Consider the following 16,810-nt stretch of genomic DNA (forward strand, 5'->3'; position numbering starts at 1 on the left):
AGGCTGGAGTGCAGTGGAGCAATCTTGGCTCACTGCAACCTCTGCCTCCTTGGTTCAAGCGATTCTCCTGCCTCAGCCTCCCCAAGTAGCTGGGACTACAGGTGTGTGCCACCATGCCCAGCTAATTTTTTTTTTTTTTTTGTATTTTTAGTAGAGACAAGGTTTCACCATGTTGGGCAGGCTGGTCTCGAATTCTTGACCTCAGGTGATCCACCCACCTCGGCCTCCCAAAGTGCTGGGACTATAGGCATGAGCGACTGCACCTGGCCTCTGCTTCTTTAATTATTATTTTTCTCTTCTAGTCTTTCTGTTGTATCTTTCTGAAACTCCTATTAGATTGATATTGGACCTCCTGGGGCTCTCCGTGTCTCTTACCTGTCTTTTACATGTTTCATCATTCTGTCTTTTTGCTCTATGTCTTAGAGAATTTCACTAACTTTTTCCTTTACATTGAAAGGTCTTTTAACTTTATGCCTATTCTATTATCCAGTGTTTTCATTGAATTTTTGAAAATTTCGGCGATTATTTTTAATTTCCAAAATGCTCATGTTCTTATATTGCTCCTTTTTCATAGCAACATGTTCTTGTTTTATAGATGCAGTGTTCTCTTATATCTGCCTGAGGGTATGAATTCAAACAGTTTTTTCAAAGTATTTTTCTGTAACTTGAATGATTTGGGATCTTATTGGGTCACTTGTTCTATTCGATTATTTAATCCTTCTCTTTTATTTTCCTGTAGTTGTTTTTTCATTATCTTTTGTTGTCCATTTATACTTAGGAATGAAGGAAGGCATTGACTAGAACAGGCAGCTGGTATGAATTTCCTCTGAACTTGGATAAGTTTGTTTCCCCAGTAGGCCTTTCTTCTGAATGGGAGTTGTTCTTACCTCCAGTGTTTGGGGCTGCAGGTTTCTCTACACTGATTTCTTCACCAACGAATCTCATCTGCCCTTTATCTCCAGGAATTCCTGGCCTACTGATGTAATCCTTGTTTTCCACATTTATTGTGATTTTATTCTTTTAAAATATACACATCCTGACATTTTAACAGAAACTTAAGAAGCAAAAGAGGTGGTCATTTGTGCTCAGGCTACCTACCAGCAGCCTCCCCCTAGGTTTTCTATCTCAAGTGGTTGCATGTCCTTCTATTTTGTTGACAAAGCCAGAAACCTGGGAGCCACTTTTATCATCTTCCTCTTCCTCACTTCTAGTGAACCACAGATTCCTGTTCATTTAGCCTCCTAGCTACTCTTTAGATCTGACTCTTCCTCTTATTCAATTCTGCCACAGATCAGTTTCAGGTCCTCATCCTCCTCTGCCTTCATGTCTTTTTTTGCTTGTTTGTTTGTGAACCTCTGCCTATGTTTCAAAGGATCTTTTTTTTTTTTTTTTTTTTGATAGAGTCTTGCTCTGTCACACAAGCTGGAATGGGGTGGCATGATCTCAGCTCACTGTAACCTCTGCCTCCTGGGTTCAAGTGATTCTCCTTTCTTAGCCTCCGAGTAGCTTGGATTACAGGCACGTGCCACCGTGCCTGATTAATTTTGTATTTTTAGTAGAGATGGAATTTCACCATGTTGGCCAGGCTGGTCTCAAACTCCTGACCTCAAGTGATCCACCTGCCTCGACCTCCCAAAGTGTTGGGATTACAGGCATGAGCCACCGTGCCTGGCCTTCTGCCTGCATTTCTACAATAGTTTCTTCACAGGACTCCTACCCTCCATTCTCACCCACCTTAAATCCTTTCTAACCCCTGCTGCCCATCAGACTCCTCTCTCTAAAACATAGGCATGACCATGTAACTTCCCTGCTACACCCATCACTGGCTCCCCAAAGCTTCTCTGCATGGCATGGGAGGCCTTCCCACCTCTCCTGCCTCGTTCCGTCACTACCAAACACCCTGGCTTCCCCTCTATACTACCACCCCATGCCTTTGTGCTATCACCTCTGCTGGAAATGCCCTTCTCTCATTCGCTCACCTAGATGATTCCTATTACTCTTTCCTTCAAAACTGAGATCAGAAGTCACCTGCTCTGAGAAGCTTCTTCCTAGTTCTCACCATCACCTTCGCTGCCATCCCAAGGTAGAGGTCCCTTATCAATGCACCCATAGCATTCTGTGTGCTGCTAACACAACTTACTCTATCTACTGAAACTTTGTATTTGCTAGTCTGTGTTTCCCACCCTTCCTTACAGCAGGTGCCACTCCTGGTTTATTTTTGCAATCTAATAATTGGCCTGAAGTAATTGTTCGAGAAATGGTTATTATGCAGAACCAAATGTGCCTCAGCCAGATGTGTTTCATCCACCCAAATCCTGGAAAGTATTTTATTCCCAGAGAGTCTCGGTACACCTAGCTCACCCATTCACTAATTCACTCATTCATTCATGAGATCCACTGTCTATTGAGTGCCCAGTATATGCTACGCAAGGGGATGCAGGAATGAGCAAGACAGACCATTCCCACCCCCCTGGAGCTCACAGTCTAGTGAAGGAGAAAGACACTAATGAATGAATCACACATATATAAATAGAGACTGTGATAAGCACTTTGAGGCAAGGAGCATGGAGCCGTGAAGAGCAGATAACCAGGGAGGTGAAATCTAGACTGAGGTTATAGGGATGCCTCTCTAAGGAAGTGACCTTTGCGCTGAGAGCTAGAGCATCCTGAAGTGAGTAGAGCTTCTGAGAAACGGAGATGGGAAGTGAAGGAGAGATAGAACAGGAGATGAAAGGGGGAGTGGCACTGGGGAAGGATGTGCCAGTGATCTGTTGCTGCCTAACTACCCCAAAACCTAGTGGCTTAAAACAACAGACATTTTATTATACTTCACCACTTTGGAGGGTCAGAAATGCCGGCAGGGTTTAGCTGTGTGATCATTCCACTCTGTGTGGCATTAACAGAAGTCACCTGGTGACAGATGGGCTGGTTTAAAGAACCCAAAATGGCTTCACTCACAATGTCAGGTATCTTGGAGATGACGAGGAGGCTGGGCTCAGCAGGTTCCATGGATGGGAGCAACTATACACACATCGCCTTTCCAGCATGGCGGCCTCAGAGTCATCCAACTACAGAATGACTGAAGATTCCAGGAACAATGTTCCAGTGAGCAAGGTGAAAGACGGCCTTTTATGGCTTGGCCTCAGAAGTCACAGAGCATCGCTTTTGCTGTGCTCTGTGGTTGAAGCAGTTGCATGCCCACCCAGATTAGGGAGGAAGGGCATAGGCCCCTAAGTCTTCCTAGGAAGAGTGTCAAATTATTTGCAGCCAGGTTTTACAATCATCACAATGATTGTATGTATGTATGTATGTGTGCGTGTGTGTATGTATTTTGAGACAGAGTCTCGCTCTATCGCCAGGCTGGAGTGCAGTGGCTCGATCTCGGCTCACTGCAACCTCTGACTCCCTGGTTCAAGCGTTTCTCCTGCCTCAGCCTCCTGAGTAGCTGGGATTATAGGCCACCACACCCAGCTAATTTTTGTATTTTTAGTAGAGGCAGGGTTTCACCATGTTGGCCAGGATGATCTCTATCGTCTGACCTCGTGATCCACCCATCTGAGCCTCCCAAAGTGCTGGGATTACAGGCATGAGCTACCACGCCCGGCAATGATTTTATTTTTTAAGTGAGGGAGACTATAATACATTTAAGCGCTGTTAGGAAGGATCAGGAATTAGGAGCAGTCGGAGACAGAGGCGGTAGAAAGGATAATCAATTGTGTTAGGCTTGCTGAGGAGGCAAACTGAAACAAAGAAAGCTAAGTTCCCCATTTTCTTTGACTCTGCCAACCTTGCCCCCCTCCCCACCCCTGGCTCTTTCTCCCTTTATTCTCAAATGCAGCAAGCTGGAGCTAATGACTCCAAGCTGGCTTGGTGGCTCTCTCGCTTATCACCAGCCAGAAATCTTCAAATCCAGCGCCAAGCCATCAACAAACAGCCACCAGAGTCACAACACTTCACAGTTTACAGAACAGTTTATATATGATCTGATTAGAGGATGGTCTAGCGCCTGTTCTTAAAGATTTCACCTTTTCCCTGGATTTTAATCATTTACATTTAATCTTCTGCCCGCTTAGGAAGTTCTGGCTTTTATCTCTCAGTTTAAAAGCAATCTCTCTTGTTGCACAGAGAGATGGTGGTCAGTATCTCAACTTCTTCACAAAGTCTCGGTATTTATTTGAATCCAGACCTTGGGGTTATCTAGGTAGCACCCCTGGGCTGCCAAATCACCCTAAATCTCTTAATCTTTTTTTTTTTTAAGATTTTTAATGCAGCGCTAGGAGCCACATACCCCCAGGTACCCCACTGACTGCCTGCATGGCAGCAACCATAGCTTAATCTTAATCTTTTTTTAACACTCCCACTTCTCATTCCTGTCACTGAGGACTCTGGTTTTAACCCATTCAAGATCAGCTCCTCACCACTGTCACCCGTACCACTCATCACAACCCTCCATATACAGATATGCCTGAAAGGAGTGGGAAGTCAGAGCCCAGGCTTTGGACTAAATCAAACCTGGGTCAAATCTGGTCTCTGTTACTGTTTAATCTTGGGCAAGTTCTGAGCCTCGGTTTCCTCATCTAAACAACGGGGAATAATAACCGGCCTCGTTTGTTGGTGTAAAGTTTTGAGATAAAGTACCTGGAACACCTCTTGGGAGGTTGCAATAAATAGCAGCTGTTACCATTTTACAGGGTTCTGATAAAAGCTGACCCTATCCTAGGGTGTAAGTTAACTCCTGGTCACACGCATCACCCTGTCCTTTTGGCCTCTCTTAACAGTGTCCGCGATGCCTCCCTCCAATCAGGTCAGAGCCCACCAGGCAGTGCACACAGCAAACCCCATCAAGGTCTCAGCCCTACAGCAAATCCTGGAGAACATAGCCCTATTCAGGCCAGCCCTTTTATGTCATTTGCCAGGACCTCTGTTCTCCCATCCCTGCATCTGTTTAGTGGCTAAAAGCACACACTCTGGTCAGACAGACTTGGGTCAAATGGAGCTCTGCCACTGTCTAGCTGTGTGATCTCAGAAAATCGACTTAATTTCTCTAAGCCCCAGTTTCCCCACACGTTAAAGAGGATGGATTCAATGAGATAACCTATTTGAAGCACTTGGTATGGTGTTCAGAACAAAATGAGGACCCAATAATGGTAGCTGATATGTAGTGGCATTAGGGTACCATGACTCTGATGTCAGACTTCCAAGGTTCATGTCCAGCTCCCCACTCACCAGTTGTGTTCTCTGGGTACCTACAACTTTCTTATGCCTCAGTGTCTTTATCTGTAAAATGGAGATGATGATGACATAGACTTCAAAGGGCTACTCTAAGGATTAAATGAGGTGATACATGGCATTTAGAACAGTGCCTGGAACACAGTAAGAATTTAGCAAGCATGGGGTGTTATTATTATTATTCCATTCTTTTACTCTAACCTTTTTGGATTTTCACATTTAAGTTTCATTAGTGCTTATTTGCAGCATATTTTTTTAAGTCCAGTCTATCTTTTTTGTTTGTTTTGTTTTGTTAGGAGACAAAGTCTTGCTCTGTTGCCCAGGCTGGAGTACAATGGCACAATCATGGCTCACTGCAGCCTTGAACCTCCTGGCCTCAAGCAATCCTCCCATCTTAGCCTCCCAAGTAACTGGGACTACAGGTGTGCACCACCATGCCTGACTGGTTTAATTTTGTGTAGAGATGGGGTTTCACTGTGTTGCACCAGCTTGTCTTGAACTCCTAGGCTCGAGTGATCCACCCACCTCGGCCTCCCAAAATGCTAAGATTACAGGTGTAAGCTACCATGCCTAGACTCTTTGTCTTTTTAAATTCACCCGTGAGATATAATACACATGACAAAATTCACTAATTTTAAGTGTACAATTCAATTCAATTAGTTTTGTGAAATATATGCAGTCTTATAATCACTACCACAACCAAAAGATAGAACATTAGAACATGTGGAAAAAATATAGAAAGGAAACAATAAATTAAAAATTCTAAAATAAAATATATACATTGAAAAAGAGAACAGTTCTGACTTTTTTTTTTTTTTGAGACAGAGTCTTGGTAGCCCAGGCTGGAGTGCAATGGCGCAATCTCGGCTCACTGCAATCTTCACCTCCTGGGTTCAAGCATTTCCCCTGCCTCAGCTTCCCAAGTAGCTGGGACTACAGGCTCACACCACCACACTTGGCTAATTCTTTTTTTGTATTTTAGTAGAGATGTGGTTTCACCATGTTGGCCAGGATGGTCTTAATCTCCTGACCTCATGATCTAGCCGCCTCAGCCTACCAAAGTGCTGGGGTTACAGGTGTTAGCCATCACACCCGGCAATTCTGACGTTCCTAGAAGTCCTCAGGCCCCTTTCCAATCAATGCCCTTCTCTCCCCCAAGCCCTGAGCAACTACCCATCTGCTTTCTGTCACTATAGTTTTGCCTTTCCTAGTATTTCATATAAGTAGAATAAAACACTATATGACTGTCTTTGTCTTTTTATGGACAATTTTATTCCATTTACATTCATTGTAATTACTAATATAGTTGGTTATAAGCCTAACATCTTAACTATTTACTTCCTATTTGTCTCACCTATTCCTTTTTCTATTTTTTTCTTTCCTTTTTTTTTTTTTAAAGATGTGGTTTCACCATGATGGCCAGGCTGGTCTTGATCTCCTGACCTCAGGAGATCCACCCACCTCGGCCTCCCAAAGTGCTAGGATTACAGGCATGAGCCACTACACCCGGCTACTTTTTCTATTTTTTTCTTGCCTCTTTTTGGATAAATCAAGTGTTTTTATTATTTCAGCCAGGTACGGTAGCTCACGTCTATAATTCTACTTTGGGAGGCCAAGGTGGGAGAGTTGCTTGAGCCCAGGAATTGGAGAACAGCCTGGGAAACATGGCAAAACCCTGTCTCTATAAAGAATTCAAGCCGGGCGCGGTGGCTCAAGCCTGTAATCCCAGCACTTTGGGAGGCCGAGGCGGGTGGATCACGAGGTCAAGAGATCGAGACCATCCTGGTCAACAAGGTGAAACCTCGTCTCTACTGAAAATACAAAAATTAGCTGGGCATGATGGTGCGTGCCTGTAGTCCCAGCTACTGGGGAGGCTGAGGCCGGAGAATTGCTTGAACCCAGGAGGCGGAGGTTGCGGTGAGCCGAGATCGTGCCATTGCACTCCAGTCTGGGCAACAACAGCGAAACTCTGTCTCAAAAAAAAAAAAGAATACAAACAATTAGCTGGGCGTGGTGGTACATGCCTGTAGTCCCAGCTACCTGGGAGGTTGAGATAGAATCGCTTGAGCCCAGGAAGTCAAGGCTGCAGTGAGCTGGGATCATGCCACTGCACTCCAGTCTGGGAAACAGAGCAAGACTCTGTCTCAAAGAAAAAAGTATTTTTATTCTTTTTTTTTTTTTTTTTTTAAAAAGACGGGGTTTCACCATGTTGGTCAGGCTGATCTTGAACTCCCTACCTAGGTGATCCGCCTGCCTTGGCCTCCAAAGTGCTTGGATTACAGGCGTGAGCCACTGCGCCCAGCCATATTTTTAGCCTTTAATATTCCCCATGGTGGTTATACATTTTTTTACTCGTTTTTCAGTGACTATCAGAGCAGTGGTTCTTCAAGTGTGGTTCCTCAACCAGCAGCATCAACATTACTTGGGAACTTGTTAGAAATGCAAATTCCCAGGCCCCACCCCAGAATCATAAACCATGAAGGTAAAATCCAACAGTCGAGGTTTAACAAATCCTCCCTGTGATGCCAAGGCATGCTGAAGTTTGAGAACCACAGCCCTGAGACAACTTTCACTTCTGGCAGGCAGCTGGGCTGTGTGCAGATAGCCTTCATCCAAAGAGGGGTGGAGCTGATTCAAAGCCTGGTTTCAATGCTGCAAGGGCTGGTTTGTTTCTGGTTTTCTCCAACTTCCAGCGTGTAGCCTTAATGAGGTCCAAATTGAAAACCAGGGTGTCTACTGGGGGCTCTCCTCCTAACAGGCCCTGACCTCCCATTTTTCTCCCCCAGCCCTGAGGCTTCTGGAAGGGCAGCCTCTAAGCTGCTCCTTAGGAATCAGGAAAGGCCTCAAAGGGAATGCAGTGCCAGCTGCCAGGCTGGCCTCCCTGTGTTTCTCTGTCCTCTGGGATCTTGGCATTCTGACCCTCCAGTTCTTACTCCCTTGGTGATTCCTTGAAGCCTTCATATTCCCCACCCCACACACATTGCTTTTCTAGCTATTATTGGTAGTTTAGCGTGACATGACTTAGTCTGCCCCAGCTGAAAGAGGAAGCCCTCTCTCCTGTTGTTATTCTCCCACTAGGAATATCAATTCAACACGAGCATTTAGAACAGTTCCTGGCACATGGTAAAAGGCTCAATTAAGTGTAGTTATTCTTCTTCTCCCAATAAAATCCAGGGTCATATTGAGCTGAGTTGTTAAAAATCAACTCCTCCTAAATCTCTCATACATTTGACAGATAAGTGAACCAATGTCACACTGTATGACTGGACTCTAGTGCAATTGGACTCAGCAGGAGGCTGTAATTGGACGCCAGTGGATTCCTGCCCCCGACCTAGAAGATGGCAGTGTCCTCTCCATCCTCAAATCAGGGAGTGGGAAACTTTCCAGTCCAGCTAAGTTCTCAGCTCAGAAAAAGACAATCTGGGTGCTGTGGCGTCAGAGCCACCTTCTCTCCCCCTCCTCTTGTGGGGCCCAGACCCGCAGCCCCAATTGCACAATTTGAAGCAATCTTAGCTTCAGAATTCCAGACCCTCTCATGTCGTTTCTCTGGAACAGAGTACACACACGCATGCATACACACACACATGGGCACACTTGCCCACAGGTACTCTGGTAACCACAGGGTCTGGAAGGCACGCACCATCCAGGAAGTCCAAGCCACGACAGTGGTGATGATAATTGCTCTGCTCTGAGTGCTGGTCCCTTACTCCAGTGAACAGGGAGAGACAGACCCAAGGAACAAACAGGCTAAAAGGCCAGGCCAAGCCAAGGGCAGGAAGGCTGTGTCTGGGGACCTGCCACTCCTTCCTTCTGGTCAGGACTCTGTGAGGGGCCTCCAGGATCATGTCTTTGAACTCCCCATGTGGGCCTAGTAGGATATGGGGTGAGCATGAGCTGTGTGGAGAACCGTGACCCTTGGCTGGACTGTGAGCCTTGGCTGGACTGTGAGCAGGTGCAGCTGCTGCTAACTCGGGTTGCTTTATGGAAGCAGAGGGTGTGTGTGTGTGTATGTGTGTGTGTGTGTGTGTGTGTGTGTGTGTGTGTGTGTGAGTGTATGTGGGAGCGGGCTTTAATGCTGTGCTCAGCCGCCAAACCTAGAAAGAACCCCTCAGCCTAAGGAGGTTTGAAACTGATTTTAGATAATTTGGCTCAGAAGAAATCTATGCACTTAATTTTTTTCTGGTTTAAAAGTAGTACATGCTCATTGTAAAAAAAAAAAAAAATGTGGAAAACAGAAAAAAAACAGAGTATAAGAAAGAAAATGAAAAGCACCTGTGCTCCCACCCCTGGAGATAATCACTCTTGACATTTTGGCAGAGTTGAGATTACATGCACTTACCATTTTCTTTTCTTCTCTCTCACCGAATCTGCAGTGAGCATTTTCTCACGTCATTACTCTTTGTAAATCTGTTCGAAGGCCTCATACCACCATATTGTGCACCATAATTTAGTTAACTTGTCTCCAATTGCTGGATGTTTAGGTGGCTTCCAGTTTTTCAGATTGTGTAAAGCCAGGACCATATATCTTTGTGCAGGAAGTGCTAAGAAGCCCTGCTCCAAGGCACCATCCGAGTACAAGGGAGGAGGAAAGCCGAGAAAGGCTGAGTGTGGCTGGGATTGCGGAGCCTCCGCTGGGTGTATTTGATCACGAGAGTCTGACAGGAGCAGTGATGGGGGAAGAGGGGGATGAACTGGGATTCAGCTGCCCCTGCCAGCTTTGAACAAGTGCCCTCCAAATGCCCCTATGGTCTTCAGGTATCTTCCCATCCCTCCTGGAGAGATCAGACATGAGGGCAGTCCTCCTGGTGAGGCAAAGTGAAGGGCAGGGGCAAGTTGAATGCAGTCATCTGCTCTGTGGACCCCAAGGCCCCTGCATACCTCAGCCCGCATGGATGGTGACAACACAGTACAGTGTGCCTGACTTGAGGCTGCAGGTGGAAGGGACATACATTACAGTCAGCTAGGAAAGAGGCTGGAGGACCTTTGGGGCTCATGTTTTCCACTCCCAGAGTAAGTGCCCGGGGCAGCTAAGGAGGAACGAGAAGTCCTGGGTGTTTCCATACTCCCAGCTGGAATGTGCAGCTCCAGACCTCAGCACCCAGCAGGCCCCACCTTAGATCCTGTGGGAACTTCTCAAAGTCCCAGTTCACCTTAGGGGGGAGTTACCAAGGTGCATTCCTCTAAGACTGGCTGGGGCAGGCATCCTCCCTCAGTAAGAGCTGACAGCTCTGAGCGCACGCTGTGTGCCGAGTTCTGGGCTCAGCATACTCCCTTTCAACCCTGGAATGAATCCTCTCTCAACCCCAAATCCCACCTGCCACTGAGTCCTGTGAATATTTCCCAGGATCAGTTCCCTTTCCTCCATCTACACCACAACGGAGCCCTAGTTATCTTTGCTTGCCTGCAGCCATAGCATTGGCCCCCTAATGGGGTCAGTCGGTCCAGCCCTCTCCACTCCAATCCCACACACAGCCATGGGGAAGGCTTCAGGACCCAGATCCCACCCTATCACCCCCTCTTAGACTCCAGCAGGGCTACACAGTCTGGCCCCCACACCCCATCTCACACCTCCCTGTGCCCTGCACCACACCTGCCTTCTCCTAGGCTCTCATGCCTACCACTCTGTATCCAGCCACGGGCTCTTTGCACACATTCTTCCCTCTGCGTGAAATATGTCCCTATCCCCTTCACCTGTTGACCCGCACTCTTCTTCCGAATCTAGCTCCAAGGCCTTCCCTGGGTCTCTGTGTCGGCTCCGTCCATGCTTACATGGACCTGCTGTACTTCTTCAGGACAGAGACGTGATTTTACACTTGTCTTCACCACACTGGAAGCTTTGTGAAGGCAAAGCATGCGTCTGCTCCCTTCCCTGCTTCTCATCCTTCTCACCATGGTATCCCAAACATCTGGAACAGTGCCTGGCATATAGCTGATGCTCAATAAATATGTGTTGAACAGACAAGTGACTCAGCCAACTATGTGGGGTAAGCACCACTGCCAGCCCAATCCACAAAGAAGCAGAGGCTGTGAGAAGTGAAGTAGCCAGTTCCAGGTCCCGCATCTTGCAAAGGACAAAGGCAGGGTTCGAGCCAAGTCAGACAGCAGGACCCATGCTCTTCACCACTTCGGGTGCTGCCTCCAGTGCCCTGGCCTCAGTGCTTATCTGTCTTGCCCTTCCGACAGGCTCTCTGAAGACTGCTCGGCTGGCCCAGGCTCCCGTCCCCAGCAGCTGCCCCCAGAATGGAGAGTCTGAGTGAACTACAGAATCCGCTGCTGCCCAGGAACCCTGCCCAACTCCATGGCCCCTATCCCTACCCGGAGGCCCCACCCAGCTGGTCCTGCCAGGAAAAGCTCTACTCCTACCTCCTAGGCAGCGCTGGCCCTGCCAGAGCCCACCAGCTCCTGGACCCAGGGTCCTTGCAGCTGGCTGTGGAGGCCTGGTACCGGCCCAGCTGCCTCCTGGGGAGAGACAAGGTCAAGGAGCCCAGGCCAGGCAGCTGTGAGACCAGCTTCACAGAGGACAGGGAGCCGCAGGAGGGGCCCACAGAGCAGCCCACGGGACCTGGCCAAGCTGCAGAGAATGTCACCATCCAGACTGTGTCCTACGGGGTACAAGAGGAGCTGCGGGGCCAGGAGGATGACCAGGACGAAGAGGAGGTAAGTGCATGAAGTTAAAATGCAGATTCCAGCCTGAGTCACTGAGGGAGACCCCCAACTCTACAAAAAAATTTTTTTAATTAGCCAAGCATGGTGGCGTGTCCCTGTGGTCCCAGCTACTTGGGAGGCTGAAGTGGGAGGATGGCTTGAGCCCAGGAAATTGAGGCTGCAGTGAGCCATGATTGCGCCACTGCATTTTAGCCGGGTGATAGAGCAAGATCCTGACTTAAAAAAATAAAAATAAAAATAAATAGCCCGGGTGCGGTGGCTCAGGCCTGTAATCCCAGCACTTTGGGAGGCCGAGGCGGGTGGATCACGAAGTCAGGAGATCGAGACCATCCTGGTCAACATGGTGAAACCCCGTCTCTACTAAAACTACAAAAAATTAGCCGGGCATGATGGCGCGTGCCTGTAATCCCAGCTACTCAGGAGGCTGAGGCAGGAGAATTGCCTGAACCCAGGAGGCAGAGGTTGCGGTGAGCCAAGATCGTGCCATTGCACTCCAGCTTGGGTAACGAGCAAAACTCCGCCTCAAAATAAATAAATAAATAAATAAATAAATAAGTAAATACAATGCAAGTTCCCAGAGCCCCATCACCAGATACTGAGATTTAATAGCCCTGGGCTGAGGCCCAGGAATCTGTATGCTACCAAAGAAAAGGACTTGGGACACAGATGCAGCCCGTGCTTTGAGGAAACAGTAGCTTGAGTTGACCATTTCATTGTTCAATAGCACTTGGTGTTCTTGTTTTCTGAATTATATAAATAATTCAAACTCATCGCACTCAAAGATAACATTTTGGTAGATGATTTTTCCCCAGCCCACTCCCCAGAAGAAATCTTGACATACAGTTCTATAATCTGATTGTATTTCTCTAAGCAACATATTTTATTATTGCTCCACATAATTTAATGTTTTCCTGCGAGGTGATTTTTAATGTTTACGTGGTCTTCCATTGTGAGTTCTTCCATCATTTATTAACACAGTCTCCTGGTCATTGGTCAGTGAGAGTGTTTCTTTTTTTTTTCTTTTGAGACAGGGTCTCGCTCTATTGCCTAAGCTGGAGTGCAGTGGCACGATCTCAGCTCACTGCACCCTCCACCTCCCAGGTTCATTTGATTTCTCCTGCCTCAGCCTCCCAAGTAACTGGGTATAGGCACCCGCCACCACGCCCCACTAATTTTTGTATTTTTAGTAGAGAGGTAGTTTCATCATGTTGGCCAGGCTGGTCTCAAACTCCTGACCTCAGGTGATCCACCCATCTCAGCCTCCCAAAGTGCTGTGATTACAGGCATGAGCCACTAGGCCTGGCCAATGAGAGTGTTTCTAATCTTTCACAATTGCTGTCCTATGATGAACAACCCTGGACTTAGATACTTGCTTTCTTTTCTTTTGATAAATTCCTAAAAGTGGAATCGTTGTGCCGTTGTCAAGGCTTTTGATAGAGAGTGCCAAGGCCAGCCTACACCCCTACCTTCGGCAGAAGACACTGCCTGTTGCTCCATGTCACTGCCCACTGGGCATTGTCTTTTTGAAAACCTCTTGCCAGCCTGATGGGGCTGGGCTGATCCTGGGCCTGGTCACCAAACCCCACTGTTTTGCAGAGCGATGCCACTTCAACAGAGAGTGAAAGTGAAGACAACTTCCTCACGCTGCCTCCCAGGGACCACCTGGGCCTTACTCTTTTCTCCATGCTCTGCTGCTTCTGGCCACTGGGCATTGCTGCCTTCTACTTCTCCCAGGGGGTAAGAGCATCTGGGACCCAGGGTCTCTTCTCTGATGTATCCCTCTACTGGAGGGCTTGGCATCCTGTCTGCGGGATGGGGTCAGGGGCCTGGCAGGCTGGGCTGTTTTGCTGGGTGTGGGGACACTCTGTTCATCAGCATCTCTCTTCCTCTAGACCAGCAAGGCCATCTCCAAAGGGGACTTCCGCCTGGCCAGCACCACCTCCCGCCGGGCCCTCTTCCTAGCCACACTCGCCATCGCCGTGGGGGCTGGTCTCTACGTGGCCGTGGTGGTGGCTCTGGCAGCTTACATGTCCCAGAATGGCCATGGCTAGTAGCCAGTAGGGCCTGCATCCTGACTCCCCTGCCCACCTGAGGAAGCAGTGGGGCTTGGTGTTGCAGACCCTGTGGAAAGGCCGAGCCCCCCAAGAGTGGCTTGCTGAGGGGGGACTCCCATTCTGCAGCCTGCAGAGCTCAGTCTTCACTTTTGCTTGCCCAGTGCTCCCAGCCCCAGAGCAGGGCCCGGGGCACCACTCTCTAACCCAGGCTGCAGATGGGAAGCAGAAGGCAGGACTGCCCACCAGGCCATCCCAGCAGGGCCTCACTCAGTCCATTCTGCCCATTCCCTAGAGGATCTCCTGCCATGCAGCCAGCCCACCACCTACCCAGCCAACCACCCCACAGAGCAAGAGCAGGAGGTTACAGGGAGGAAAAGGGGTGCCCAGGGGACAAAGGGACTTGTCCCAATCCTTTCGGCCCATAAGGATCTTCACCTGGGGACATCCTGAGCTTCCCCCAACTCTACTCTGGCCCCATCATGCCCAGACCTCAGCAGGCCAGGAAGGAAATAGATGGAGGCAAGGAGGCCTCTTGCTGTTTCTGATTCTAGAGGGTGCTGATCTCCCCTGTGGGCTTGTAAGGCACTGCAGACTAGATGGGGAAGAGGAGCCTCGGTATGTAAACTCTGAACCAAGGCCAGGTTCTTGGAGCTTCTTTATGCGGCTGCAAAAGGCAGTTGCAATGATGGAGACTGGAGGTCCCGCAATATTGCTGAACTACATGAGTCTTCCTATTCTACGCCCACTCCCCGCCCCCATCATTCTTTTCTGGGCTTTGCCTGGGGGCCATGAGCTGGTGCCATCACAAGTAGACTAGACCCAGAGAGTGCTATCAGCTCACCAGCCATGAGTGCAGGGCCCTAGGTCCAGCCCTGCAGAAAATGCAGCAAGGAGGGACCCTAAGGAGTAGTGAATATAGATAAGGGAAGGGACTCAGGGAAGGAATGGCCTGCTGAGTAGTCAGCAGTGCTTCGGAAGGCTTCTTGGAGGAGGTGTCCCTTGAACAAAGCCTAGGATGAATAGAATTCATCTAAGGGATTTGTTCATAAAACTCCTTGTATTTGTGGGTAGGGATGTGGCAGGAGCCTTCCATGGGGGGCTTCCAGGCTGTTTGGATTCTGCCTGGAACACCCGGGCTGGAGCCAAACTACAGCCATTCTAAGGGTTCTGCCAATTCAAGGAGGAACGTCAGGCCTGCCTCTCAAAGACCGATGATGTTTTCCCATCTCTGAATGCTAGGGGGTCAGTGGTGGGTACCTGGTTACCCCAGGGCATCTTCACTGATGACCCTGCTCAGGGCCACTCTCAACATCCTCAGGCACTAGGGCACACCCAGAATTTTAGAGATATCCAGCAGGCAGCGGGGCAGCACACTGGGAGGGCAGGCCAGTCTGGACTCGCTACAGGCCCCTGCTGTGCATGATGTGAGAACCTGGTCATTTCCGTGCCCCATCCAGAGCCCAGGGCTGTGGCTCCACCACTGACCATCCCTTGTCCCGCAGTCCTCCCCTGCCTTGGGCACTGCCCAGACCTCCACTCCTGCATCACAGCAGTTTTAAGATCCCATTATTGTACTGATTTATCCTTGTAATAAACATTTCTGTAACACCTGGTGCCCTCGAGGTCTCTTGCTGTGCTACCTGCCCCACCTTTGCCTGAATCTCATTCTTCTCCAAGACTGACCTCATTACTGTCTGCTGCTCTGACCCCTGGCAGCCTCCAGAGAGGACAAGCCCACATATGGGCCTTAGAAGGAGCGGTGGCCAAAGTGCACCATCCCAGGACTTCTTTGCTTGGAGTATCCTGGCTATAGGATGATGGCCTGCATTTGGCTTGCTCTCCGCAAGCCAAAGCAAGATCTATGCTGGAAAAAAAAAAAAAAGCCCTTCTAGGCTCACGAGCCTTGGAGGTCTGGGAGGAAGAGATGTGAGCCACAGTGACTGAGGCTCCATGGAGCTGCCTGGAGCTACCAGGGTGGATCCAGGGTGTGAGGGGCCAAAGAGTCCACACCCCTGCTGCCTGCTCTTGGGTTTACCATATCTTCCATCCCAGGAGCTGCTCCTGGGCAATGTGGAGAGGAAGCCATCTCTGCTTGCCTCACGCCCCAGCTCAGCCCAAATCTCCAATGTCCTCTTGGACCTGAGCCCCCAGGAGCCTGCCTGGGCCAGCACAGGGACTGGCCTGGACTCTAGGTCACTTGCATGGAGGGCCCTGGGGAGGCGGGTTATGCACATCCTATATCCATGTGTGCACCTACTTCTAAGACACAGCTGTGCACGTATGCACACACACATGCTGCATGGGCTGCGTACCCCAGAAGGAGATTAGCTTGCGGGATGGCTGTGAGGGGCTGCTGTTGGGATAACGTTTGTACGAGGGTGGAGAGGGGGGCAGATCTGGGCAGAGGGAGTGGTCAGGTTGTGATGCAGTCCTGAATGACACACTGGACCAACCCACAGGGGAGCCAGAGTTGACCCAAATTGGGGTGAATGGCCAGGCCTTTCTACTCCCTCATTGACCAGTCATTAGATGTGGGCCACCTAGAAAGAGGGTGTGACCTCAGGCAAGGCACTGTTCTTCAGCTGAGACAACCCGAAAAGAAGATTTGCCCCAAAGACTATTTGCTGCCAGGACCTGCATCATCTGGAAAGCTGTCCATCCTTCCTGAAGGGGCCCTGGGCGGCATATCACCAGGTCCACCACACCCACCTACCCAGCAGCAGACACACTGGTGCCACCTAGATCCCCTCTGCATTCACCTCTTCACACTGAAGGCTGCTTCGATCATGTTCTACGTGGCATCACTGGGCTCCCCAGTGGGACTGAGCTCAGTTGCCCACAGCAGCACTCTGATACATGCC

General features: G+C 49.1%; 1 protein-coding gene across 1 annotated transcript in view; it reads left to right on the forward strand.

Annotated features, from left to right (window-relative positions):
* The window catches only part of SYNDIG1L (synapse differentiation inducing 1 like), a 20,234-nt gene extending 4,672 nt beyond the window's left edge, over positions 1-15,562 (forward strand). Inside the window, exons 2-4 of the mRNA XM_017528672.2 lie at positions 11,413-11,886; positions 13,492-13,632; positions 13,788-15,562. Of these exons, the coding sequence (XP_017384161.1) occupies positions 11,470-11,886; positions 13,492-13,632; positions 13,788-13,946 (717 nt within the window). The 5' untranslated portion in view covers positions 11,413-11,469 and the 3' untranslated portion in view covers positions 13,947-15,562. The remainder of the gene's footprint in view (positions 1-11,412; positions 11,887-13,491; positions 13,633-13,787) is intronic.
* Positions 15,563-16,810: the final 1,248 nt, after the last annotated feature.

This window comes from Cebus imitator, unplaced genomic scaffold, assembly GCF_001604975.1.
Source record: "Cebus imitator isolate Cc_AM_T3 unplaced genomic scaffold, Cebus_imitator-1.0 Scaffold54, whole genome shotgun sequence".
NCBI lineage: Eukaryota > Metazoa > Chordata > Mammalia > Primates > Cebidae > Cebus > Cebus imitator.